A 25,805-nucleotide genomic window follows, 5' to 3' on the forward strand; every position below is an offset into this window, starting at 1 on the left:
CAGTTCTACTTTTATTATGAATCAAAAATAAACAAAATCGTCATTAATGTCGATACATTTTTTTTTCAAATATCGTTTAAGCAAGATTCAGGGCATATCAAGAATTTGGCTAAAGACAAAACATACTATAGATTGTGGAAATTAATTCATTGTTCAACGATAATTTGTATTTAAAGATGTGAGTATCAGTTCGCACGCTGGGCATCCAAGAGAAATTGTTTTCTAGGGGCGCACTAATATTGATGAGGGACTCCAGGAGCATACTATTGAGGAGCGTACTGTTGACTCAGTTACGAGCATAGGACTGTTGAGGGGGAGCATAGGACTGCGGAACTGCAGTTATCGGGTTCTGCTGTTGTTGCTCTACAACAACTTGAGTTGTAGAAGGCAGACTTTCTTTCAACTGCTTTCGTTCCTGATGTAGAGCACAAGGAGTGCACAACCAAACGACCAAGCAGTCTAAATAACGGTCACCTTGGATCCCATAGTCTCTTCTGATTTTGGGTCTAAGGGAAAGACCCCATGCACACTTCGCAGCTTCTTGGCAGAAAAAAAAACCCAAGCAGCCCCAAAAAGCACCACCACGTCCGTCACACCAATAACCAGGGTAGCAAGAGTCCCGCGCGTTTAAACCAAAGTATACACAGGGACAAAACCAAACTAGCAGACATTCTCCGATATCGTCTGTGCATCCAAACAGACCATGACTCCATTCGTTTTTCCTTAGAGTACCATCTTCTACTGATATTAGAAGCGGCACCTTGTCGTCCATCAGTATATATCTGGCAGAAAGTGTTAGAAAGTTTGTGACAACATAAACCGAATACCGGTATTACTGTATTAGATACAAAAAGCTGTAACAAACAGATATTATGAGGTAGAACTGTCAGAAGATTGTTTACCGAAATTTAAGAGGGTTAGCGTAATTTTAAACTCTCTTAACTAAGGCACCACTAGCCTATTGTTTGTGGTCAAGGAAGAAATTGAATCATGGTTAATGCAACAACTGTCAGCATTAGAAGTTACAACATGAGATTATGAGAATATCAAAACTATGTGACTGCAGCTTAGTCTCATTTTTGACCTCACTGAAGTGATTAGGTAAAGAGGTTCAATCAGTCAATTGTTTGGAGGGCAAGATGCAACTAACTATATAAACTGCACTACGATCATAATACATATAATATAACATACAAATAAAACGGCGAGTTAAGTGGTATGAAGCTCCCCTCCAGGGTGTAGAACAATCTTCCAACTGGAGAAATCCATACAAAAACCATAATATAATGTAACATATATTATACAATATTATACATATTACATATATATTTTTAAACTTTCAACACTACTATATAACAAATAATTTGAGATAACGATGTTTAATAAAATGATGCAAAGAACTATTTCGAAGATCTAATCAACACCGACTTTTAATGTGTAGGAGTACAGCAACAAAATATATATATATATATGTTATATAATATATACAAAACCGTTCTTATTGAACGGTGTAAGAAAGAGAAAAAGGGATGCAATGAAAGGTTCCGAATTTATCTGTGATATTAGTTACTTATATATATTTCGATGAATTCGATCCAACGTTGCATCAGAAGAGGAACATAATATAAGGCATACTACTCTAGTAGCAGGGACGAGTTGAGTGTGCACTTCGATGTATAGAGTTTTTTATACTGAATCGGGTTAAATAGGTCATTGGTAACTCAAATCACCGAACGGCACATGTTGTGTCGCTAGTCCCAACCCTGTGGGGGCCACGCCCATATTTCACATTAGGCGCATATATGGGAAATCTGTATCTCAGCTTCTGAAGGTCTTAGAGACTCAAACTTTGGCTTAAATTGACTGCAATGCACATGTTTATGTTGACACTATAAAGGTCATAAAGGCCCAAAATGCTTACTTTTGGAAAAAATCCAGAAAGCTGATTTTCACCGGGGCGAGAGTGAAAAAAATCTACTGTAGAAGCTAATTGAAATCGAGTATGCAGTTTGGTGTCTGTTCTTCAGGTCAGTCCAGAGATTGGGTCACCTTACGATCATCCTCCATAGTGTACTTGTATAGGAATGTACAAGTACACACGCAAAGGCTAACTACGCGGTAGCAGCAAACTGAACTTATCGCAATTCACAAAAGATAAGAGAGCTCGATAATTGCAACGTAAGCTACACTGACTACACACATGTATCTCGGCTTCTGAACGTTGTAGGGGCCTCTCTTTTAGCTAACTGCAAAGGCCACATATACATACAAGCTATAAAGCAACATAGGGTTTATAGTGCTTAGTTTTGGAGATATTCATTAAAAACTGTTTTAACTTTCGTGCATCCTAAAATAGTAACACATGTGCTTAATTTTGGTATCCCGGGCTAAAAATGTCTTACAGATACTTTGCTTGCAGCACAGAAAAATGTTCAGCATGAACACATTCAGATAATATTTATGGAGCAACACAATTCAGTTTCAGAAGCTCCTTCCAGCTATCTTATCTTTTCCTCAAATGTATACGTACATCAAACCATCTCTCTGGTTACTTCAAACCACTTCAATCCCCAAATTTATACATGAACATCCTGTATCAATATCATTCTAAATTGGTCGTCCCCGCCGGAGCATTTGGTTCTCCTGGCAGTTTTTTTTCCTGGAATCGCCTAATTGTGTGTAATGATGTAAACATAGTTTTTTACACCAATCACATAACTCAATACAAGAAGTTGTTAACGTCATTGCACACAAAATCAAGCTTGGGAAATTGCACAACATGGCATAACTTAATGAATAAAAAACGACATCGGGCCAAAATAAATTAACGGTGAACATTGAAATCAACTAAATAAACACCGCAACTTGGAACTTTGTGCGAACACTGTGATACACAGGCCGCACATTATAGTTCCCCTCTCCCATTGCTTGATTAGATCTGTACTGGTCTTCTTGGTCTTCTTGGTTTTCCAGAGCGCAAGGCTAGGAAAACCAAATATAATTACGACTAACGTTGGAGTACCTTTTTCGTTCTCGGTGGTGTTGAGATTTACGAAAATAGCTCACGAAGCGCCCGAGAAAACACAGCTGCATTCCTAAGAATTGGGGCCCGTAGAGTGATCTAATAATGTTTCAAGAGGGCCGGCACTGTGTCACATTCAAACTTCTCGGAGAGATGTATCAGATGATCAACTTACTTGAAAATTTTGACAGCGAGCGGAAATTACTAAGTTTTCGACCAAATGGTTTTTGATTTTTTATTAGACCAAGCCATTTTGGTCTCCCCCATATTGGTCTTCGGTGGTCATGATATTGATCAGGGAATTGAACTTCTAACTATCTCGTTATATCTACCACAAATTGGGCTCTCTCCAGTACTGTTTGGCTATTATGGCTAGTCAACTTCAATCCCACCTCATGAAGTAGAATATACTTCTAGCTACCTTTAATTCTGCTACCTCCATGCCATGCCTATTCTACCCAGCTACCACCAGCACGTTATAATTCTAGCTCTTTCTAGCAACCTCTGAATGCTACCTCCTGCTCTATACAGGTAGGTACCACCAGTGCTCCAGTGGGCAGATACCACCAATTCCAGCTCTTTTCACGTACTTCGGCTACATCTATTTAGCTACTACTGCAAGGCCCCTTGGCCCCTCCAACATCTGCTCTTTCTAGCAAACTTAACTTAAGCTACCTCTTGCCTTTTATAACACCAGCAGCAAAAATTTCCGGCTACCTCAGCCGCATTCAACAATTTCCAGCTCATTGAGGAAGAGGGAACCTGCTATTTCTAGCAACCTCTGAATGCTACTTATGAGCCTATATCCAGATAGCACAGCACAAGCACCCTCAAATTCTAGCTGGAGCCTGGAGGTAGCCTGAATTAGGTAAAAACAGATAGAATTTGAGAGTGATCATCCAACTGAATAAGGATGGATGTAGCCCGAAGTAGTTAGAAGAAGCTACAGTTTTTGGGTACCGTTTGCTAGTGTTAGCTGGATAGAGCAGAAAGTAGTCTGAGGTTGCTGGATAGTGCTAGAATTTGCAGGTGCTGGTGATCAGAAAGATGGTTAGATGTATACATTTGGGGATTGAAGTGGTTTGAAGTAACCAGAGAGATGGTTTGATGTATACATTTGAGGATAAGATAAGATAGCTGGAAGGAGCTTCTGAAACTGAATTGTGTTGCTCCATAAATATATCTGAATGTGTTCATGCTGAACATTTTGCTGTGCTGCAAGCAAAGTATCTGTAAGACTTTTTTAGCCCGGGATACCAAAATTAAGCACATGTGTTACTATTTTAGGATGCACGAAAGTTAAAACAGTTTTTAATGAATATCTCCAAAACTAAGCACTATAAACCCTATGTTGCTTTATAGCTTGTATGTAAATGTGGCCTTTGCAGTTAGCTAAAAGAGAGGCCCCTACAAGTACAACGTTCAGAAGCCGAGATACAAAACTCATATATTTGCGCCTGAGGGTAATTTAGAAATTTCCACCCTAGGGTTGGAACTACTGATAGAAATTGCGTACCTTATCAATTCTGTTCCAGAATGACCTTACAAAAGACCTGGTTTCTAGAAAAGTTGTAGACACCAAACTGCATACTCGATTTCAATTAGCTTCTAGAGTAGATTTTTTTCACTCTCGCCCCGGTGAAAATCAGTTTTTCTGGATTTTTCCAAAAGTAAGCATTTTGGGCCTTTATGACCTTTATAGTGTCAATATAAACATGTGCATTGCAGTCAATTTAGGCCAAAGTTTGAGTCTCTAAGACCTTCAGAAGCTGAGGTACAGATTTCCCATATATGCGCCTAATGTGAAATATGGGCGTGGTCCCCACAGGGTTGTGACTAGCGACACAACATGTGCCGTTCGGTGATTTGAGTTACCAATGACCTATTCAACCCGATTCAGTATCAAAAAACTCTATACATCGAAGTGCACACTCAACTCCTCCCTGCTACTAGAGTATACGCCCTATATTCCTCATTTTGAAAATGCCTAGAGCATATTCCTCTTGTTCATACAGTGAATTTTGACTTTTGACTTTTGAATCGTTTAATCCGTTTAATTCAGTGATATACTACACCTTCGGCAACCGGACTAATTTAGTATTTACATCTACATAAGATTAACAAATTACCGGGTGTTACTGTACATTTTTTTACTAAAACCCAAAAAAGAACTAGAATCGACCATTGCCTCGTTGAGTGTCTTGTTATTTTTTTAAGTAAGATAATATGATATAGAACTTGGTGACTTGGTGACTTCATAACTTGTACATAAATGTGGCCTTTGCAGCCATTTTAAACTACAAATCAATGATCAAGTACCTTCGAAACTCAGCCACTACTACACTACTACACTACTACACTACTACACTTCTACACTACTACACTACTACACTACTACACTACTACACTACTACACTACTACACTACTACACTACTACACTACTACACTACTACACTACTACACTACTACACTACTACACTACTACACTACTACACTACTACACTACTACACTACTACACTACTACACTACTACACTACTACACTACTACACTACTACACTCTGATACTGAAAACCATTCAAATGAATAAATAAATAGATCAATATACTAAAAGCATTGTTTTTCATCCACCATACTCAACAGAATATCGCACCCAATTGTGCGATACCATTGAAACGAGGTTATATCCCCCTACTACACTACTACACTACTACACTACTACACTACTACACTACTACACTACTACACTACTACACTACTACACTACTACACTACTACACTACTACACTACTACACTACTACACTACTACACTACTACACTACTACACTACTACACTACTACACTACTACACTACTACACTACTACACTACTACACTACTACACTACTACACTACTACACTACTACACTACTACACTACTACACTACTACACTACTACACTACTACACTACTACACTACTACACTACTACACTACTACACTACTACACACTACTACACTACTACACTACTACACTCTGATACTGAAAACCATTCAAATGAATAAATAAATAGATCAATATACTAAAAGCATTGTTTTTCATCCACCATACTCAACAGAATATCGCACCCAATTGTGCGATACCATTGAAACGAGGTTATATCCCCCTTACAAAACAGTTTGTACCCATCACTATCAGTTTAATTCCGCCACTGGCCCTTTTGAATAGGATGCTTTAATGTACGTGTTTACTGTTTAGGCGGTTGCTCTTAAACTGTCTTGGAGCCCTAACTATACTTTGGGCTCGCTATTTCCGCGATGTAATCAAATTTTACGACTTTTAAGAGACAATTTTAAACCGCAAGCTGTTGCACTTAGGGAAATCTACCGTACCGAAGTATTGATTAACGAGGCAGTTTTGAGGGGAAATACAAAAAAACCTTTTTTGCCGGGATTTGTGACTTGACTTTATATTATGAAAATATAGATAGAAACAATAAGATTTGATACAATGAAAAATTCTTTTGAGAGTACGCACTTTCGAAAAAAAATTTTCTTTTTGGAAAGTTTTTTAAATTTGATAAAATCTGTCACTGAAATAATTAGTAGTAGTAGTAGTAAATCTTTCAAAGTACGAAATATCTCTTTAAAAGAGCATCCTAGGCACCTTATAGATATCAAAACGCATAAAAAAGAAAACAAAAACATCAACCATCTTCTAACTTCTTCCACTCCTCCCTATCTAAAGCTAAAAATCTAAGGTCTTCGAAATCAGTCAAATTCTTAAGTCTAATATCAAGATTTCTACTAGTCAAGTCTTTTCTAATAACATCTAATAAGTTTAAACATGGTCTACCCCGTCTCCCTTCCATGAAAATATCAGAATTTATAGCAAATAACATAGAGGTGTATGCTGGTGAGTCTTCCTGTCCTCTTAAGATATGTCCTAACATTCTCCATCGAAACTTAGAGACTCTCACAGACAAGGGAGTGACATAACAACGAGCATAGAGTGCCTCATTAGAAATAACCCCAGTAGGCCATCTGATGTTGAGGATTCTTCGGAGGTGTTTGCGATGAGCAATATCAAGTTCATTCAACGAAGCTAGTGGTGCAGCCCAGGAGTTGCAGTTGTAGAGTAGAATAGAGACTACTTGTGCCTCGTAGATTTTGATCTTCCTTTGGACTGAAATCTTGCTCTTCATCCAAACTTTCTGAAATTTACTAAAGGCAACATTACCAAGGAATATTCGATTCTTGATATCCTTAACAGTGCACATCAACGATCCTAAATAAACATCAACTGAAATAATTAATCTAATTAATTTTTAATATAGATCAGTCTACATTTCTACTTTTATTATGAATCAAAATCGTCATTAATGTCGATATATTTTTTTTCAAATATCGTAAAAGCAAGATTCAGGGCATATCAGGGCTCCAAAATCAAGAATTTGGCTAAAGATAAAACATACTATAGATTGTGGAAATTAATTCATTTTTGAACGATAATTTGTATTTAAAGATGTGAGTATCAGTTGGCACGCTGGGTATCCAAGAGAAATTGTTTTCTAGGGGCGCACTAATACCGATGAGGAACTCCGGGAGCATACTGTTGAGGAGCGTACTGTTGACTCAGTTACGAGCATAGGACTGCGGAACTGCAGTTATCGGGTTCTGCTGTTGTTGCTCTACAACAACTTGAGTTGTAGAAGGCAGACTTTCTTTCAACTGCTGTCGTTCCTGATGTAGAGCACAAGGAGTGCACAACCAAACGACCAAGCAGTCTAAATAACGGTCACCCTGGATCCCATAGTCTCTTCTGATTTTGGGTCTAAGGGAAAGACCCCATGCACACTTCGCAGCTTGTTGGCAGAAAATAAAGCCCAAGCAGCCCCAAAAAGCACCACCACGTCCGTCGCACCAATAACCAGGGTAGCAAGAGTCCCGCGCGTTTAAACCAAAGTATACACAGGGACAACACCAAACTAGTAGACATTCTCCGATATCGTCTGTGCATCCAAACAGACCATGACTCCATTCGTTTTTCCTTAGAGTACCATCTTCTACTGATACAAGAAGCGGCACCTTGTCGTCCATCAGTATATCTCTAGCAGAAAGTGTTAGAAAGTTTGTGACAACATAAACCGAATACTGGTATTAGATACAAAAAGCTGTAACAAACAGATATTATGAGGTAGAACTGTCAGAAGATTGTTTACCGGAATTTAAGAGGATTAGCGTAATTTTAAACTCTCTTAACTAAGGCACCACTAGCCTATTGTTTTCACGTTTGTGGTCAAGGAAGAAATTGAATCATGGTTAATGCAACAACTGTCAGCATTAAAAGTTACAACCTGGGATTATGAGAATGTCAAAACTATGTGACTGCAGCTTAGCCTCATTTTTGACCTCACTGAAGTGATTAGGTAAAGAGGTTCAATCAGTCAATTGTTTGGAGGGCAAGATGTAACTAACTATGTAAACTGCACTACGACCATAATACATATAATATAACATACAAATAAAACGGCGAGTTAACTGGCATGAAGCTCCCCTCCAGGGTAGAACAATCTTCCAACTGGAGAAATCCATACAAAAACCATAATATAATGTAACATACACACACCACGTGGAATAACCTGATCTATCAACTAAGTCCGGAACTGTTAAAGTTTCATGTCAATGCTATCCATGACACTGCGTCAACACCTAGCAACCTAAAGCTTTGGATCAAAGCCGTTTCAGGAAACTGTAAACTCTGCAGCAAACAAGTGACACTCAATCATATCCTCACGTTCTGCAAGGTTGCACTAAGACAGGGACGTTTCAACTGGCGCCATGATAAGGTCCTACGTGAAATCATGAAGACTGTTTCATCACAGATTGACGAGTTTAATCCCGACATCGCCAAGGAATCGAAGAGGGCACCGTCGGTCTTTCACAAGGCAGGCAATAAGCGCGAGAAGGTTACCCTAGCTGACCCAACTCATCATAAGACACAAAGATATTTCTTATCATATGCCAATACGAGTGGAAGATAATTATACATATTTGATGAGGATGAGAGACAGAGGAACTTCCCGCAGCACATTGCAGCTACACCACTAAGACCTGATGTAGTGATCTATTCAGATAAAGCAAAGAAGGTTAAATATCTAATGGAGCTGACTTGTGGAAATGAGCAGAACTTTGCTGATCAAGAGAAGCGAAAGATGAAGAGATATCAGCAGCTGACAGAAGAGATAGAAGCCAACGGATGGGCTTGCAAGCTCCAGCCAGTAGAAGTGGGAGCTCGAGGCATTTACAACTATAGCCTCCCAACCTTTATGAACCACCTGAACGTAAAGAATAAAGAGAAGAAGAAGGCCTGCATGAAGATCGCCGAGATCAGCCTGAGGGCATCGTATACATATGACCACATACTCACACTCAACACCATTACGTCTAAATACAAAAAGCTCAAGGTTCCCGTCTATGCTGTTTTTGTGGACTTCCGGAAGGCCTTCGACTCTGTTTGCCGTGAAGCTCTTTTCTTAAAATTAGCTAAACTAGGTATCACTGGCAAAACATTTAATGTTCTTAAACATATGTATAAAAATTCCACTGGCCAGATAAAACTATCTGGATTTGTCAGCGAAAAATTTGATATCAATAAAGGAACTGAACAGGGTCATCCACTTTCCCCTGATCTATTTAAGATATACATCAGAGATCTTTCCCCTCGACTAGAATATGATAACTGTCCGAAACTAATGAACCAACTTATCAGTCACTTACTATGGGCAGATGATCTGATACTCTTGGCACTGGACCCCAAAACCCTCCAAAAGCAACTCGATGCTTTGAACAATTTCTGCTTGGAATGGGGCGTCGAAATTAATGCAGATAAAACTAAACTCATGAAATTTAATGCCCGTTTTGATACTTATCAGCCAGTTCCCCTCAAAATTGGTGATCACTTGTTAGATGAAGTCGAGTCATACTGCTATCTAGGAATCGAAATACACAAATCCGGCACATTCACAAATGCCCGAACTGAGCTCAAAAAGAAAGCCATGCGTGCACTTTATGCCATGAAAAGCTCAGTAAACAAATCCAAATTATCATTCCGCTCTCTAACAACACTCTTTGATGGTCTTATTAAACCTATCGTTCTTTACGGAGCGCCTATTTACACACCTAACATGGCTATCATAAAACACATAACAAAACAAGTCGATCTCAATATGGATGCCGACACAAAAACAAAATTTCAAACTAGTATCCTCAAGAAAATTAGCCTTCTGAACAGCGAAAAAGTTCACCTTCACTTTCTTAAATGGTCACTGGGGGTAAATCGTAAAGCCAGCAACGCAGGCGTCTGGGGTGAGTCAGGCCGCTACCCATTAATCTATGAATGTATTAACCTCACTCTCAAATATAGCCAACGTTTGAAAAATCTCAAAGATAACTCCCTTGTCTCCTTAGCTTTCAAAGAACAGATGAACATGAAATTGGACTGGTACAGGGGTTTGGAGCCTGTCCTCGCGCTAGACCCATGTTTCTCTACCGATCATGTCACAGCCTACCGCACACTCAAAAACAATCACTCCAAGTTACTTTTCGAAAGAAACCCGAGTATCGCAAAACCACCAAAAGAGGACTTTCTTATTCACAACGGTTTCAAGAAACGAATTCCTCCTCAATCAACACAACCCATCGGGAGTAAAATATTCACACCACACGTCATTACTAAAACTTTGAAATGTAACTTTAGAGAATATTGGGGGTCCTGTATCAACACTTCTCGGAAATTAGAATTCTATCGTGACCTAAAATCCAAATTTAACAAAGAGTACTACCTAGATAGTGTCATTAAATATGCAGACCGTGCTAATATCACAAGACTGCGGATCAGTGCACATCGACTCGAAATTGAACTTGGCCGATATAATCAAACTCCACGTGACGAGCGAATATGCTCCTGGTGCAATATAGTCTTAGGTTCTGGTATTATTGAGAATGAAGACCACTTCCTTAACCATTGTGATCTTAACGCTGCATCGAGGCGAAAAGTCCTAGACAAGATCCAGTCACTCATATCAAATCCAATCAAACCGTCTGCGACATCTTATTCTGTTCACAATGTCATCCCTGGAGCAAACGTCCTCAAATTCATCAGCAACAACAGTGAAATCATTGAACTTATCACGAACGAAAGTCAAGTCCACCTCACGAGAGTCGTTGCTAGGTTTGCCACTACGTGTTTTAACAACCGCAAGAAATTTGTTGACTCTCTGGCCAGTACATGAACAGTGAACACTGAAAATCACTGTACCCGCTTTTGTTTCTTTTCGCGCAACGACGAGTGCAAACTGCAAAGTGACCTGGCTCAAGCATTACAGCATTACCAAGGCGACTGAAAACAAAATATTTTATGTCAAATCTTTATTTTTCACTTTAGTTAAGTTATATTAATATAATAAATTCAAATCTTATGATATTGTTATTATCTTAACAGTTACTATTGTAGCTCAAGATTTTAAATTTGTATTCCTTGTATTCCTTGTATTCCTTGTATTCCTATACCATCTATTTGACCAGAAACACTACCATATGGACAGATGATTGGGAGTTAGTCCCAATATATATATAATATATACAAAACCGTTCGGTTCTTTTGCGATAGTCAAAACGCGACAACTGGATAACGCTGGCCAGCGCAAAATATATATGTTCGATAATTGTCGCTATCCAGCGCTAGTTGTCGCCATCCAGCGCTAGTTGTCGCCATCCAGCGCTAGTTGTCGCTATTCAGCGCTAGTTGTCGCTGGCTATGCGACACTGTCGCACGCGATAGTTTGCGATGGCCAGCGCAACTGGCCATCGCAGAAAACAGTTCGATAACTAGCGCTGGATAGCGACAACTAGCGCTGGCCAGCGCTGGCCAGCGCTAAGCGATAGCCAGCGCTGGCCATCGATATCCAGCGCAAAATTTTTGCGCTATTACTCGTCAGCTAGCGCTGGCCAGCGCTAACCAGCGCTAGCCAGCGCTAACCAGCGCTAACCAGCGCTAGCCAGCGCTGGCCAGCGTTAGCTGACGAGTAATTTCAGTAATATCGCAACTATATTGCGCTGGCTGACGAGTAATACTAATATCGAGCGTGCTAAATCACTCTACAGTCGATCTTCGAGATTGTTCTAAAAGGGCCCACGATGGTTGTATCCAACTTAAAACTTCAATCGATGTATTTTTGGACGCTAATTCCGAATCAACCCCCATGGGCCACGTGACATAGGGTTAATATGCTCTCCTGACGAAATATTGGCGAAAAACTGTACATGTATCGATCACGTGATATGACCGTATAAGGAAGTTAGTCTAATTTCTCGTTATTGTTAATGTTAGGGTTTCAGCATATGTTTTTATTAAGGATTGGGTTAGGGTTAGGGTTGGGATCAAATTAGAGGGTTAGGGTGGATGGCGACAACTAGCGGTGGATGGCGACAACTAGCGCTGGATAGCGACAATTATCGAACATATATATTTTGCGCTGGCCAGCGTTATCCAGCGCTGGATAGCGACAACTAGCGCTGGATGGCGACAACTAGCGCTATCCAGCGCTAGTTGTCGCTATCCAGCGCTAGTTGTCGCTGGCTATGCGGCACTGTCGCACGCGATAGTTTGCGATGGCCAGTTGCGCTGGCCATCGCAAACTATCGCGTGCGACAGTGTCGCATAGCCAGCGACAACTAGCGCTGAATAGCGACAACTAGCGCTGGATGGCGACAACTAGCGCTGGATGGCGACAACTAGCGCTGGATAGCGACAATTATCGAACATATATATTTTGCGCTGGCCAGCGTTATCCAGCGCTGGATAGCGACAACTAGCGCTGGATAGCGCTAGTTGTCGCCATCCAGCGCTAGTTGTCGCGTTTTGACTATCGCAAAAGAACCAACCGTTCTTATTGATTATTGAACGGTGTTAGATAGATAAGAAAGAGAAAAAGGGATGCAATGAAAGGTTCCGGGTTTATCTGTGATATTAGTTACTCAATGTTATATTTCGATGAATTGAAATTCGATCCAACGTTGCATCAAAAGAGGAACACAATATATACGGCTCATTTTGAAAATGCCTATAGCATATTCCTCTTGTTCATACAGTGAATTTTGACTTTTGACTTTTGAATCGTTTAATACAGTGATATACTACACCTTCGGCAACCGGACTAATTTAGTATTTACATCTCCATAAGATTGACAAACGGGGCTCATGTTTTTTTTGTCCGTTTTTGTCCGTGCGATTTTGTCCGTTTTCAGAAAATAGGGTACCGATATTCGAACGGACAAAAACGGACAAAATTGTAATTTTTGATATAAATTGTCTCCACAATTTGTAACAGGCTATCTGCAGAAATCTGTAGCACGGTTAATGACAATGGTCCTTTCTCCAACTTTCAATCGTCAGTTAGGTACAAATAATAGTCTACACATTTTTTAGTAACATAAAAAGGGATGAAAATCACTTTATTTATGAAAAATATCGTACATATACTAGAAATCCCGTGGTAACAGGGATGAAGCCATATTATATAACATCCATATTCCATGTACATGTATGTTATATAAAATATAAAAAATAAAAAATTGTGTATTCCGCTTTCTGCTAGCCGATAGAGCACTGCCTAGTGCCTACACTACTACACACATACACACAATAGTCAGAGGTCGAATAGAGTTCTAAAAGAGTAATTTTCTAAACTTTTCCGTTTAACAATATCGGACAATAAACACTAAACAGGATACAATAAATAAATAACAATATACAGCAGTTTTAAACTAATTACAACACTACAAATCTATTACATTTATTGAGTAAATGGCATTCAACATGACCGCTGGATTGCTGATGACGACTGCTTAAAGACAGACGAAACTATAGTATGAAAAGCTGCGAAGAGTGTGACGAATTGGAATTTATTTATTGTTTTTTCTGAATCTGGTGTAGTATCATTGCTTCATTGGCTTTATTGAAATGATGAATGGCCCAAACAACAATATACAGCAAAACGTTTAAAACAAATTACACTAAATATTCTGGAAAACTGATTAAATATTCACTACAGGTTATGCTAGCAAGAGTAGATGCGATAAAGAACGCATCCCGTATTGAAGCTCTTCATCAAAGGGAGATAGATGATACCAAACTTAGAGATAATCATTACAGACTCCATGTAATACTATTTGCAGTGTTTTATCATTGTGGTTTTGTAATATTTTCGATAATAGGAAACTCCTGGATTCAAACTTTACGACATAACTACCCTGTTAATCTGTTCAAGTAACGACTTTAAATTTTATTATCCTGTCCGTTAACAACAAAACTTCGCATCCCAGGAGCAGGAACGAAAGGAGATGATGTCTGTCCTGAAGAAAAGAGGTGATGATGTGAAAAAGAAGAAAGACCTCAAGCAGTACAAGCAGTTCATGACAGATTTCTGTTGTCAGAACGCGTCTCTTTCTAAAGCGCTAGCTCGTCATGATAGGCGGACTATAAAAGATGATCATGCATCAGCCTCACAGGATAAGGTTAGAGTAAATCTTAGCACTTAATTAATTATATTAATTGATATTTTACATTGCAATATGCGTACTTGTAATTACTTGTAATGTTGCGGGTTCGATTAGATGATTGGGAGATATGATCTCAATGATAATGCACTGCAGGTCGGTTTACTGAGAGACACAAACATTCGAGCTCGGCGAACTGTACAAGAATATCAAGACTTTGTGAAGCTCAGAAGACAGGCCGAGGCACAGTACGATCGAGCTCAGGTATTATATTAGTCTGATTACGATAATAGTAGCTGTTAAAACCTATACAAAATGTGTCAATTAAGAATTTAAAGAGTGTCCAGTATGATCTAGAAACTGTCCAATTATGTTATCTAGAAACTGAGGTTGACATCCCTTAAATTTGCAGATAAACACAGTGCTTCTAGAAGAGAAGAAACAGAGAGATTTAGATGTTCACGACAGAATCGATCAGCTAAAACATCTTAGAGCCAGACCAATCATGTCTCCGATACAACTCCGTCCTAATACCGATACCGATAAGGTAATGTTGTATAGACTTGACTACTGCAAATGAGACGTCACTTTTTTAGACACGTGACAGAGATTCGAGAAGTTGATTGGTCGCTGCTGCAACCTGATTGGTCAATCACTGTCATGTGCCGAGTCCTTTCATGATGATGTTCATTTGTAGAATCCTCGTGTAATTGGTCTATAGAGGTGTTTACCAATAGTTTTATTATCTATGAGCTAATCATATAGTCGGTAGATAATTTTACATTGCTAATATAAACTTCTTAAACCACAGATGGAGACTCTAAGTGAAACAGAGATTATATCAAACTACAAATCGTGTATCGATCATGGCGAAAAGAAGACTTTGATAAAAGGTTTGTGAGACGTTTATAACATTCTTCCCCCCCCCCCTGTCAGTAAAATGGTAACAGATATATATATATATATATATATTATATATATATAATTGTGGGTGGCGTCGTCTGCTTACAGTGCTCAATCGGCAAGCCGAGAGCTAGATACAAAACCATGATATCATCAGTTGTCACTGATGATATCATGGTTTTGTATCATGATTGAAACATTTGTCTGACTCGACCGGTCGTTTCATTTTGTATATATATATATATATATATAGTCTCGCTTTATATATACATACATGTAGTAAGATAATAAAGATCTAGTAACTTACTTTTATATAATAATGTGTGTCATACGTCATGAGGTATGACAGATAATGTGCAAAGGTCTGTAGCACAGATAATGTGCACACCTTTTATCTTTTTAAATATTTGATTAAGGCTAGGAATGAACTTTGCCTGATGCTGCATTCTTATAACTAGCAGTATAATAATAAATAATATATCGTGTGATATTCTTATAATATGATTACCGGCATGACCGGCAACATAACGCTTTTAAATTATACGATGCTTCATTTATGCTTCATTCATGCAGCATCTAGGTGCGGTAATATTTTGCAAATAGTACGCGGTTCCGCACCTGATTTAACAATAAAAAACACTTAGGACAAAAACACTGTAATTAATCTGAACAATACGCCAAATTTGCAGCCGTTAGGTACTCTCAGGTTGAACCGATAAACAGCGTAGTATATAGGTTTATTGTGTTTCATGGAGATTCGTGACAATTCAAGTATGTATAAATCTATTGAATTACCCTCATTTAAGCTTTTAAGGTTTTACAACACTCATAACGCCGGCACGCACCTAGGGATTATATTTCAATTTTTTGTAATGTAACCCTTTTGGCTTTGCGTGATGGTTGGTATTGTTTTATATATATTTACATATTTACAATAAGATATTATGTTAATAATATAAGCTTATACAGTATATATACGAATTGTGAGCGTTATTGAGAGAATTCAGTCTATTGTTACGCCAATATCCTAAACTTAAAGTTAACTTGTTTATTTATTCAGGCACGAGTTGTATCGTATTTTCCTCATCATAATTGATAATTTTAGTATACTTTGGGAGGGGTTCGTCTGACAGTGCTCTATCACTTTCACAATCCTTATTGTACACAGCGATACCAAGTGCACAAATCTGATAGAACTAATAACGGCTCAACCTTTTCCTTTAGGCCATGTTTCTAATTAACCTTCTCGTATTGGGCTGTATTCTTCTGTACATCCTTCTCAATCTCTACATCTACTTGATGAGGATCAAATACAAGCACTTCAAATCTCCCCCGGTCCCCATCTCTCCCATCTGGTTTCTTGGTGCACTACCGGAGTTCATGGAGTACGCTAAAAGATCAGAGAAACTAGTGTTGTATGCATTTTATGATACTTACGGATGGGATGTATTTGTAATTCACCTTTTTACTCGAAATATGATCTTTTGTTTGGATTTAAGTGTTATTTCGAAGGTTTGCAACGACAGAGTAATGTTTCCTAAGAACAAAATGTTCCATGACGTTTTAAAATCAGTCGCGGGGATAAGAATTTTTGGTGAGTATGGACTACTAAACGATACAGGAACTGATGTATGGCATGCGAAAAGGAGAGTAATGGAACCTGCATTCCACAAGGGATTCCTCAGAACCATCATGACAGATTTGAACATAGTGGTAGAGAATCTTATGAGTAGGTTACGTGAAAAAGATTCTCATACATTCGACATAACGGAGGAATTTTGTCGAGCAGCCTTCGAATCCATATCAGTATGTGGCTTCAACTGGAACCAGGAGCTTTTGGAAAAACACGGAGAGCAATCATTAAAACTGGCTTCTACAATGGTCAAGGTAATAACGTTATCGTTCAAAGAATATGCCACATTTAATTTCCCGTGGAGCAGAAGGGAAGAAAAGCGAGAACTTAGGAAGAATATGCCCCGAATGCGAGATGTAGCAAGAACCCACTTACTTGACCGATTGGAGAATACAAATGAAGACAAGGAAGATATTCTGTCTCACCTCATCCGGAGTATCCAATGCTCCGATCAACTGACGTTAGAAGATCTGGTAGACGAGTATTTGACGTTTATCGGTGCTGGCATGGAAACCACAGCCATCACCATGGCAATAACACTGTTTTACTTGTCAGTGTATCCGGAGGTATATAAGAAGGTTCAACAGGAAATTGATGAGGTATTTGAGGATACAGACGACCTCAGTTTCGACGATTTGAACAAGATGGTGTTTCTAGAAATGGTTATCAAGGAGTGTATGAGACTGAAACCGCCTGTCATGGCAACGACTAGAAAATGTAATAAAGATAAGGTTGTTATCAACGATATCTACATTCCCGAAGGAGCAGTGGTTATAGTTCCGATTGATGCATTACATAAGGATCCACGTTATTGGGAAAATCCGCACGAATTTAATCCTGAACGTTTTGCACCCGAAGCGAAACGTAACATCACACGTTTCACGTACATGCCATTCATGTTGGGCCAGAGAACTTGCATTGGACAACATTTTGCTATGTTGGAGATGAAGATTGTGATCGCGAAGATAGTGAGGGAATTTGTTGTTGAAAACCCGAAACCGGAAGTGAAGTATATTGAAACGGTGGGAAATATTACAGCAAGACCATCTGATGGGGTTACAGTGAGATTGTTATCAAGGATGTGAAAAACATTGAACTTTTTGTCAACGATTTAATTCTAGCTTATAATGTTGACATGTTGGTCACTGACAGATTCAGTTCAACTATTCTGTTTGATTTAATTGTCTCGTTTAGCTATTTAGTTAGTCGTTTAGTTGATGAAAAAAATGAGATAAGATACCCCCAATTAAATTTTCGTGAAGACCGGTATTTGCATTTTCTGCATAATGTGTTAAGAATTATACTGCTATTGTTTGGCCTTGCCGTAAAATGATTGATTGTTTTATCCAAATTGTTTGTTTTACATTGTATTTAGATCTTCTCATTCAAGATGAAAAATGTTGTGTTTTGAATTTAAATATCCAGACTCTGTAAAAACGGTATTTTGTGAGCACGAGTGCGCGTCTGTATCGATACTAGGCTTTCACTAAATGAAAATACGATGAGGGTCACGACGTGAGACAACTACAAGATAATACGCTGGCAACCCTTGCGGGAAATTATAGGTTACCAGTGTGCACGACTTTTCGGGGATATAATTCCCGGAAAGAAGTATAAAGAATAAAGAAACAGAGTGTTGTCGTTGATGTTTTTCCTATCAGGTAAAGCGATAACACCTGGTAAATCGTTGGTAGCGGCTCAGGACACTCCACCCAAAAACTTTGGATTTATCAGGTACTTTTTCTCTTGATAAAGATTCAAAACCATAGGTTACGGTATACCATTGTAGAGATAATAGAACCCATCAATATCGTATATAATGTGGACCACTTGCATTGTGAATTTATTGTTTTGTAAGTACTCTCATAAAATACATGAATAGAATTGCTTATTCTCTTATCGTTTATTCCAAAGCCAGCAGATACGCAAAATAAAAACGCAACTTTATTCTCGCCAGGTTCGACTTATCCCTTCCCGGTGCGGGAGATTCCCTGACCACCTCCAAGACAACAGTATCCGCTACGGATCACACTCCTCCTAAGCTGAACAGACTGTTTTTGAACGAGTGCTCCCAATTTCCTACCACGCCGATAACTGCTTCCCACGAGAGGGACTTGGTCATCTAGCAATCAGCAGGCAACAGATCACAGGTAACAATGTAAAAGTATAACCCATATCTGAGTGTGATGTCATTGATATTTGCCATTTATTCAAATTATATAGATTAGATGATGGCCCCGTCTTGGGCCCCATGTCTTTTATATTGTACCTGGTCGGTCGATCCACAGTGCATCCAGTTAATTGTGTAAACATTTCAGATCAACTATGGTCCATTATCATTCTTTTGAAAAATGTTTGATTACAATTGCTGACATTATCATCAAATGGTGAAACTTGTAACCCTCCCAGGAAGTCACAGAAACAGATATATACCCACTCTTCGCTGGAGATACAAACCTCTCAGAACCACATTCACTACCCTCAGTACCTCATCAATCTACTATTTCTACTCCTAAAGACCCGAACATTCCTCAACTTGAGGGTCCGGGACCTTCAACTTACGGAGATTTGTTAGCGTCCGCTTCTCAGATCAGTTTAGATGATATTGTATGCGAGGGGGTGGATCCTGAGATCGAGGGGTATCAGAGACTTTTTAGCAAGAAGTTCAAGAAGATTCCCCCAATTCACTGGAGATAGTGAGTTTGTGTTTCTACAGTGAGAGTTTATAAACTGTTACAAGGGTATTATATAATGTAAAGGGGTTTGTAGAGAGCTAGAGAGCGCTTTGTATGGTGAGTTGTGCGAATATAAAATGCTTTGTCAGGAAAGTTTGATATTGAAGGATTGAGTGGTATAGCTTGATGTCGGAGTTTACCACTGTAAAGCTTGGTTAATTCAAAATGGATGACTGTACTGTGATTGGGTCAAAGCTTTCTTTGTGGAGACTCATTTCACGAAGGCAAGAAGTGGCCTCGCAGACAACTTTGTAATACCATTATACAAATTTGCTCTCACTTTCTCTGAAAATTATGGAGTGATCTGTTACTCTACGTACCATAACCCTTTGTGTTAGGTTTAATATACCTTGCTCTTCTTCGTACAGCCATCCATTTTGAATGAGAAATGATCGTATTCGGCTTGGATTTGCGAATTGAGTTTGTTTGATATTTATGTAAGTGCCCAACTTCATGGTAGTGAAAGATTGTAGTTGCATGAGTTTAGTTAAACAACGTTTAACGTAAGATATGCATGGGATGAAATAACTGATTAGCTTATTTAATTTTGAGATTCATGATGATTGAGGGAAAATTAATTTGAGATGAAATTAAAAATTAATTTAGAGAGCTGGAAAATTACCTTGATCGTATTACATAGCCCGAGTTATGGTAAAGTAGCGGAGATTAGATTTATTTTGCGGAGTTTCTAATTTACAATCCAGTCGGTAATCTCAATTTAATTGGACTCCATTCCATTGTTGCCAACTCTGTAGAACCTGTTGGATAATGGACATGTAACATGAATCAATTCATCAAGGCTACTAGATATTCATTACCTACTGGATTTATTAGATGGTAACATTATTGATACCGGGACAATAGTTGTACGATGTACATATATATATAACAGTTTGTATCAGTGTAACTGTACAGCTTATAATAACTGTAAAGAGAGAGGTAAATCATTTGCTGAGATATTTGCAGTTCGTTAGTGTCAGTCTAATCTATTGCTCATCAGTCAGGGCCGCCAACTCTCTCTCTCTTAGAACTTCTATATTTCTCAATAATAAATAGCAAGAGAAATAGCTGGGTATCCCGGAACAGGGGCTGATGTAGAGACTAGAGTCTGTAGTATAGTAAAGTAGTAGGGAGAAGTAGCGGTCTCTCTCATGCTCATGACTCGTTCTATCTTTCTGCGAACTCATGAGGTTCAGTACAGATCAAGTTTGGGCAGGATCAGTTTACTGAGAGAGGGAGAGAGAGAGAGAGAGAGCGAGAGAGAGATCTATTTAGCGTGGTTATTACAGGGCTGTTAGCGAGCCGCTGTTAGTCCAGCACCAATGTCTTATGTCACTCTTACGTGGTGTTGTCTTGTACAGATAGGCCTCACTCCATTTCATGTGGTCATTCTGCCCGACTTCCACCTCCTTTCCAGAGAGATCCAGAGAGTTCCCCTAGCAAGATTAGTCTGGTTCGAGTCTTGCAGTCGCGGTTAAACGTGTGGTTTAAACACACAGCTGACATGTGGGATGTTGTGAGGGGTCGTATTTAATCTTTGTCTTCTCGGATAGCTTGGTTTGTTGTTGTGATATATGCTATGTATGCATTGGAGCAGCTAACTTATTTGTGTGTAATTTGAAGATTACCCTAGATAGTAGATACCTCGGATGTACCATTCGTACCTCATTTGTTTATTGGGGCCATCTTGTGACTTTGCGCTTGTAGTCTTAAACAGACAACGATAGATTGGTTCTGTTGTGTTGTATATTGTTGGTCAGTTGATGGCACTGAATACCCCGCCGATTTGCGTTCAGATGCAGCCATAAACCAGTAACTAATGGTTGTAAACCAACAATTTTCAAGGCAGTTTGTCCTGAAGTTGTTGAGAGTAATATTTTGCAGTAAGTATGGCTTCTAATTCTAAGATTCATAGCACTTTAAGGAATATTCGTGTCCAGTAGTAACTCGGTTCTAACTTTGTTTCGAACTCTACTCTAACTTTCTGACTCCAGACATGAACGGTTTAAGAAGACATGTCGGGTTGGTATCCTGCTTATTTTAACTCAGCAAATGATTTTAAGGTGAAGGTATGATGATTGGAATTATTGGTATTGATAGTGTTAGTGTACCCGATACTGTTGTTAGAGAGGGCTCGCCATCATTTTTCTCAACCCTGACGGGAAACTATAGATTTGTTTCTAGTCCCGAGTTGAATAGACAATCTGTTAGTCTTCTTTCACTGCGTTATGATTTCTTGATCAGTTTTGTACTAGTAGTTTCTTCTCTGTATAACTGCTAGGATACCATGACTAATAACATGATAAGTTGGCTTTTAGGAGCCAAGGCATCATGTTCATTCTAATGTTTGCTCTGTACCATAAAATGCCGAATTCATGATAAGCTTCACATCGCGGCTGCATAATAAGCTTCGCATCGCGGCTGCATAAAAAGGTGGTAATATCACTGAGATAGCTGTAATTAATCATTATGCGACCACCTGACCAGCATGCTGTTTAACCCCCATCAAATTAACACGGCCACATTGTATCTTATTATAATATATAGGTTGATAAAAACAATGTGAAAATGAGCCGAGTAATATCTATTTTGGGGTAAGTTGCAAGTTGTGATAGCGTGACTGTATCTGAGATCGTGCCCTTAATCTTTCAACATTATCGGTGTACTGTACGAAAATGTTTGATTGCACAGATTCATGTACTGTACTGTACTGTACTGTACTGTACTGTACTGTACTGTACTGTACTGTACTGTACTGTACTGTACTGTACTGTACTGTACTGTACTGTACTGTACTGTACTGTACTGTACTATACTGTACTGTACTGTACTGTACTGTACTGTACATGAATCTGTGCAATCAAACATTTTCGTCGTTCAGTTTTGTTTAAAGAACGTGTTAAGAGAGAGTGTAGTGGAAGGAGTAAGTGTGGAGTGATTATTATTATAGTTGAGTGTTACATTATGGTGGCCTAAGTAAAGTTGTGTAATGTGATGTGATCTGTTGCCGACCAATTGAAGGTAAAATACTACCTGTATATCCCGGGATTTGAAATTCTGTAACGGTCGACAATCTTGCGATTAAGTTGAAATCTCATTCTGTCTACCATCAAAGATTTGAACAAAATGATAGCTCTCTGTTCGATATTCTCACGCTACCCTGACCGATCTTCTTTCAGTAAATTTAGACCGTTTATCAGAATCTCCCGGGATTATAATTTTAACATGAATATCCAAATTAAAAGAAGGATTCTAGAGTATATTGTGTTGTACGTGTATTTAATACTAACAACAGGACTTTTTTACAGCTTATGTGATCTTAAGAATAAAGATAAATATTTCTATGGGCTTTATATTCACATTCTTGCAGAAGTGTGGTTGTTCGATCGAGCGATCTCATTTAGATTTTTGTAAATAATTTTCGTCTTGCCAACGATCCAGCAAAATTGAGAAGCGCTATTATTATTATGTAAATCTTTCTTTGAATAATGTATATTAAAAATTCAGATTTTAGTGTTCAATTTATACGCAATCTATGATTTTGTTACACATATTGCCAACTAGAACACTACAGACTACTACTTGATATCATACACAATTCTGTGTCATATAAAAAACTTACCACCACTATGACTATGAGGTTGACATGACTATAACATTCACATTTAACTTAATACAATAGTCGGAGTATCGGCGGCTGTTTAATTTACTTTTGACCCATGATTACAATAATATGTTCCCTAGAACTTTCCCTAGCTGTTTCCCTGGCAATGGTAGGCATCAGTAATCAGTACACCTGATCCTAAATATTTATCAGCTTGTCAACATCAAAGAGAGTATAGATGTTCTAAACCCTCCTCCATGCTCTACCTGCAATCAGCATGTTAATAAAGCGATGTTTATAATATTTACACATGGTGGGTATAACTAATAATAACGGCTGTATGGCTTATTAGGAGGCCTTCTTACTACAGATTCATTATAACATCTTACGACTAATTAGGATTCTTCGTAGGATCTTTGATGACAATAATCCTTATTAAACTTGAAACGAGTGTCATTCCGGCTTCAGCCTTAGGGATGCCCGCCTGCTAGCTCTCTGTCGATATTCAGTAACTAGCGTACCAGGTCTAGGTAAGCCACTTAAAAACTATTTAGTAATTGGTAAGCTGTAGGGAGCAGGCAGAAGACAGCTCGCCCGCAGACACCACCGTATAAGCGCGAGTCTACCAAAGAGTGGTCCGCTACAAGCACTCATTACCTCGTTAAAGACAATTATCCATGCCTGGTAGAGGCTCGTTATCAGCAGGCTATAAGGAGGTCTACAGCTCTCTTCCTACTGTTATTAGTTGACTGTAGTACTAGTAGTATAGCTGGCTGGTCCATTTCGCAGTAGTTGATGTAACGTCATTGTCATGTTACTACGAAATTTAGTTTGAAGGATCATTTTAACATGAATGTATCATAGTATTGTAATTGTATGCCTTCAGTTCTTGTTCTGATGGGATGAATGTATAGTTTTAAATTGATCTTGAGAGTTGAGATTAAAGATAGTGCTACTTCATGTGCAAAGATTCTCATGATCAGGTTTTTGAATTGTAATTTTCATTTACTGGTTATACTCAAAGTAATCATGAGAACAACAAGTTCATCAAATTTAATTACCAACCCTACTCCATAGCCCAAACAGAGTAAAACAATTCTCGCCCTTGTATTGAAACTTTTATTTGTTTCGAGTTTAACCTCGAATTATGCCATTCACGATTTTTGAAGCAAACAATAACAAGGATCAAAACATGAAATTCGGTTTAGTAACTAGTAATGATATTTAGGACAACCGTGATATATATATAGCTATTATAGCTACTGGTCTAGCTATAAAAACAAAAAATATTTATCTGTTATCTGGTGCAATATTAATACGTTGATACAAGCTTCAGTCGTCACGTCATTTCTGCACCACTATACCAAAATCTTCAATGTCATACGCACGTAGAGCTGATTAATGTGATAACAGAGTGCCAAATATGTGATAAATGGAATATAATGTGAGGCACCATTCGCCGCACATGATTAAAATTAAAAATACAATTAAATGTTGCTTCTGCCTGGAGGAGACACCGGTCACTGGGCCGGTGAATTATAAAACCTGTGGAAGTAATTTTGCAGGGCCAGGAAGTAACATTAATATTTATGGGACACAGGTTTAAAATGTTTCGATAACTATGAACTTAAACTCCTATAGGATTGTGCACGGAAATTGAAAATCCACAAAATTTTTCGTCTTTCGATCAAATTTACTCTAATTTAAGAAAATACGGCCTTATAACTATAAGATGAGTTGTAATTAGTGTTGCAGTACCAGGCACAAGGTTGCTGATAGAGGATAGAGGATAGAACACTGATCAGATATGACTGAACGAAGAGACGCCAATTCAAATGAGGTGGCTACATTGTTCCGTACAACTTCATCAAATCACATTATCATGATTATAATTAACATCACGGCCACATCCTACACCTCGAACAATCCCAGAACAACAACCCCGAACAATCCCAGAACAAAGACAGACGGCCAAGATTTGCACGTGACAGGAACTGTTTTCGAGAGAACAACAATGGGATGATAATACAACTAGAGCTCCGTTATATACGTGTATACTGAGAGAGCTTTATAAACTAGCTGACTTATAGTTTTAGTATTTATGGGCTTGTTTTGATAGCCTTCTCGTAGCCTAGTTTTGGGTAGTAATAGTATTGTTTTGACAGCCTTGACAGGGCTTCAACAACCAGTACTACTAGTACTGGTTGTTGAAGCCCTGTTTTGATGGTTTTGATTTCGTTCTCTTGCTGTGGCCAGCATGGTTGGATGTGTTATAATAAAGTCATGAGAACTGTTGACTGTGCTTGCTATCGATTGTCTGTTATACGGAAAAATTAAACATGGCCTGGAATAAGTTAAATTATCGTAAGAT

The 25,805-nt window shown here is 38.6% G+C and overlaps 5 protein-coding genes across 8 annotated transcripts in view; 3 read left to right on the forward strand and 2 right to left on the reverse strand.

The window, feature by feature from the left end:
• Positions 1–20,378, forward strand: part of LOC134820568 (uncharacterized) — a 29,726-nt gene extending 9,348 nt beyond the window's left edge. For both annotated transcript variants that reach the window (XM_063831021.1, XM_063831022.1), the window contains exons 13-20: positions 14,115–14,222; positions 14,386–14,577; positions 14,716–14,823; positions 14,972–15,106; positions 15,371–15,452; positions 18,757–18,829; positions 19,053–19,245; positions 19,505–20,378. In XM_063831021.1, the coding sequence (XP_063687091.1) occupies positions 14,115–14,222; positions 14,386–14,577; positions 14,716–14,823; positions 14,972–15,106; positions 15,371–15,452; positions 18,757–18,829; positions 19,053–19,221 (867 nt within the window). In that variant the 3' untranslated portion in view covers positions 19,222–19,245; positions 19,505–20,378. The remainder of the gene's footprint in view (positions 1–14,114; positions 14,223–14,385; positions 14,578–14,715; positions 14,824–14,971; positions 15,107–15,370; positions 15,453–18,756; positions 18,830–19,052; positions 19,246–19,504) is intronic.
• LOC134820570 (uncharacterized) overlaps positions 1–25,805 on the reverse strand; it is a 119,439-nt gene that overhangs the window by 64,018 nt on the left and 29,616 nt on the right. The window lies entirely within an intron of this gene.
• Positions 1–25,805, reverse strand: part of LOC134820569 (frizzled-2-like) — an 88,774-nt gene that overhangs the window by 33,357 nt on the left and 29,612 nt on the right. The window lies entirely within an intron of this gene.
• Positions 1,344–25,805, forward strand: part of LOC134820573 (arrestin domain-containing protein 17-like) — a 68,827-nt gene continuing 44,365 nt past the window's right edge. The window contains exon 1 of the mRNA XM_063831028.1: positions 1,344–1,367. The gene's annotated coding sequence lies outside the window, so the exon portion shown is untranslated. The remainder of the gene's footprint in view (positions 1,368–25,805) is intronic.
• LOC134820571 (cholesterol 24-hydroxylase-like) lies at positions 16,688–18,258 on the forward strand. The gene has a single exon (XM_063831027.1). It carries the CDS (start codon positions 16,690–16,692, stop codon positions 18,178–18,180), a length of 1,491 nt encoding a protein of 496 aa, XP_063687097.1. The 5' UTR covers positions 16,688–16,689; the 3' UTR covers positions 18,181–18,258.

Source organism: Bolinopsis microptera, chromosome 9 (genome assembly GCF_026151205.1).
Source record: "Bolinopsis microptera isolate Bmic1 chromosome 9, MBARI_Bmic_1.0, whole genome shotgun sequence".
Lineage (NCBI taxonomy): Eukaryota > Metazoa > Ctenophora > Tentaculata > Lobata > Bolinopsidae > Bolinopsis > Bolinopsis microptera.

Coding starts and splice junctions, on each gene's coding strand:
- LOC134820571 (XM_063831027.1), top strand. CDS start 16,690: ATGTTTCTAATTAACCTTCTCGTATTGGGCTGTATTCTTCTGTACATC.